Here is a 2831-nt window from a genome sequence, read left to right as displayed (position 1 = left end):
AATGGATGAATAAATCTCAAAGAGGTATTGAATCAAGGTGGTTAAAAGTGTCCCTCTAGTATTTGAAAGTCTTGCTGTGTGTACTGGCGCTATCAGTCACTAGATTTGTGATCTTGGGTAAGTAACTGGACCTCACCAAGCCTCGGTTTCCTCCTCTGTGAAATTGGGATAAGAATGACAGTATCGTAACTACAACGATAATAATTACTATGGTGAAGATTATGTGAAAAAGACAAAATTAAATGAATGTAAACCCCAACATGTACTAGTTATCATCACTCTCTGGTGTAGGGTGGAGAAGAGAATGAACTTGAGCTCCCAGAGGAAACCTTGTATGACTGGATCCCCTTAGGCATGAATAACCTGTGCCCTATGATGAAGAAGAACAAGGTTTCCTCCCTATAGCCTAAGACCTGTGCTTGCAGTCCCTGGCTTCTCTTCTGCCTCTAACAAGGGACTTCTGGGTCAGGATGGACAAACACTTCTTGTTGGTCTTCTCCCTCTTCTGCTTCATTGCAGGTGAGTCACAGATCTGAGGAGTGGGCTCCAGAGACAGGATATAGGGAGCCCGGGGAAGCTTCATATGTGCAGTAGGTGTCCATGGAGGGCTGAGCCTTTACCACATTTATAAGGGAGGGGAAGCCAGTCTTCAGAATGCTCTTGCTGCCTTCCCTGCCAACTTCTCTGACCTTTTCTCCATTCTGCAATTCCCCACCAGGACTCAAGCCTCTATGGTTGCCCCTTCATACTACTTCCCCACTATGTCTCTACCATTCCCCACATTCCAAAATTTTAGCAACATTTTCTTTAGGGCATCCTTCCTGTTTACAAATCTGGATCCCATTTTCTGAGGGAGCTGGTTAGTCTCTAAAGACTAATTTTGTAGTTTGTTTCAGTGCTGGACAATGGCTTTTGTTACCCTTATCAGGGGCTTTATATTAATACAAGTGATTGTAAGAGAGGAAATACTGGATGCCCTGGAATCAGATAAAAAATAAAGATCAGTCACTGTCTTAAATTCTCTGTACCTTGAGTTGCTCATCTGAGAAATGGATAAATACCTACTTACAAGGCTTTTGTGAGGAATAAATCAGATACAGAGTGAGAGAACACAGCGCGAATGAGATGCTCAGTAAATGCTATTTTCCTTTTTGACTCAGGTGAACCAGGGAGAGGTTTTAAAAAAATTAAACCTGTATTTTGATTAGCTCACTCCACAGTACCACATGAAGTGTCACTGACTATGCTATAATTCATGAGGCCTTCCGTAGATTCAGTCTGAAGTTCAAAATAATGGAGTAGATCACCTAACAATATCTAAGCAGCCAATGTCAGACATCTCATCATAGTGACACTAGCTCGGGTGAAATATGTTAAAGCATTCACCCTCATTTTCACACTCCCGTCTATCTACAGTGCTGCCATGTAGGCCAGGCCAGCATTAATGGAACCATTTGTAAGCTGGAAAAACCAATGCCTTGGAGGCTAAGTCTTTGCTCAAAGTTACCCAGGCTAAAAGGGCTGAAGTTGAGATCAGAATCCCTTTATTCTCACAACTGCATTTCTCTGGGATGTGGAGTTGGCAAGGGTTCCGTTTACTGCCTGATACCCCACTACTAGCTCCTCATCCAACCCCCGTGCCACCCTCCTCAGGTCTATCTACTTCCAGTTCCTTCTAAGTCCCTGCATTCCTCTGGCCTTACACCAGTTCTGTGTTCTCCAGCAGTGACACCACTGAGATGTGTAATGTGCCACCTTCACACGCAGACAGATCGCTGTAGAAGAGGTTTTGGTATGTGTGTTGCTCAGGAGCACGAGAGATGCATGATCTTAAAGATCTTCCAGGGTAAGTTAGAGGGTCGGGGAAGGTGCTGTGAGATTCTTAGAAAATTTTTAGGGGAGTGCTTCAGCAATTTCCTATCTTAGACTAAGGCCAATCTAGGAGTGGAACCAAAGGGCAGAATGCCCCTGAGCACTGGTCCCTGTGCATGCAGACAGAAGAGGATTTGGAAAAATTAGACAGGAGGAAGAAGATAGAGATTCTATATGCCCCATAAAACTGAGAAAATAGATTTTAACACTAAAGCACTAGCTGCTTATCTTCCAGCAGTGAAAGGAATAAGTAGCAGCTATATACAAAGAGTTAAGAGTTGTCAGGGGCCTCAGGCAAACAACCCATGCAGGGGGAAGGTGATGTCTACATCTCCCTACCCGGGTCCTCTTGAGAACTATAATCTGGGAAGCCATCCCTAAACCTACCCTGATGCCTAATTGACTTTTCACTGACAGGACTAGTGCCAGGTTTGACTTGTCTTTAGAGAACTTAGATCACTACCTTATTTTCTATGGTTCCTTCTTATTACAGATAACGTTCTCCAGTTATCATATATGGTGTGTCAAAAATTCTGCAGAGACTTGACATATCATCTCAACAGTCGGATTTATGTTCATAAATGCTGCGACGAAAATTATTGTAACTTCCAACTCTAAGATATTTGCCCTCCTGAAGTCTCACTTTAGGATGTTATTGCTGTTTCTCCCCCTTCACACTCTACCTGCCCCTGCTTTCCTTCCCTGTCTGTCCTGGAAGTACCCCAGCTCTCTCTTTAATTCAATGTCATCCTTCCTTGTGCCTCCAGCTTGGTTCCTACATCAGTCAGAGGACGCTAACTCTGAAAAATGGATTTCTCCCATTACAGGCATTGACATTTCCATACTCCAAGAAGCCTGCCCCAAGAGGTTCAGTCCCATAAAATTTAAAACCAGACCGTTCTAGAACCTTGTGACTAGCTTGGATAGTTGAGGTAGACTAGAAATCCTTCAGCTGAAAA

General features: G+C 43.6%; 1 protein-coding gene across 1 annotated transcript; it reads left to right on the top strand.

Annotated features, from left to right (window-relative positions):
* The first annotated feature begins 470 nt into the window (after positions 1–470).
* On the top strand, positions 471–2490 carry PATE3 (prostate and testis expressed 3). The gene is made up of 3 exons (XM_046685156.1): positions 471–519; positions 1724–1846; positions 2366–2490. Exons 1-3 carry the CDS (start codon positions 471–473, stop codon positions 2488–2490), a joined length of 297 nt encoding a protein of 98 aa, XP_046541112.1.
* Positions 2491–2831: the final 341 nt, after the last annotated feature.

This window comes from Equus quagga, chromosome 14 (assembly GCF_021613505.1).
Source record: "Equus quagga isolate Etosha38 chromosome 14, UCLA_HA_Equagga_1.0, whole genome shotgun sequence".
Classification (NCBI taxonomy): Eukaryota; Metazoa; Chordata; class Mammalia; order Perissodactyla; family Equidae; genus Equus; species Equus quagga.
Note: the sequence above shows the minus strand (reverse complement) of the source record. Positions and strands in the feature narration are given on the sequence as shown.

Bases quoted from the DNA above. Each gene is read 5' to 3' on its own strand.
- PATE3 (XM_046685156.1), top strand. From the start codon at position 471: ATGGACAAACACTTCTTGTTGGTCTTCTCCCTCTTCTGCTTCATTGCA. The intron at 520-1,723 runs GTGAGTCACAGA...TGTGTTCTCCAG, and splicing joins CCTCTTCTGCTTCATTGCAG to CAGTGACACCACTGAGATGT. The intron at 1,847-2,365 runs GTAAGTTAGAGG...TTCTTATTACAG, and splicing joins GATCTTAAAGATCTTCCAGG to ATAACGTTCTCCAGTTATCA.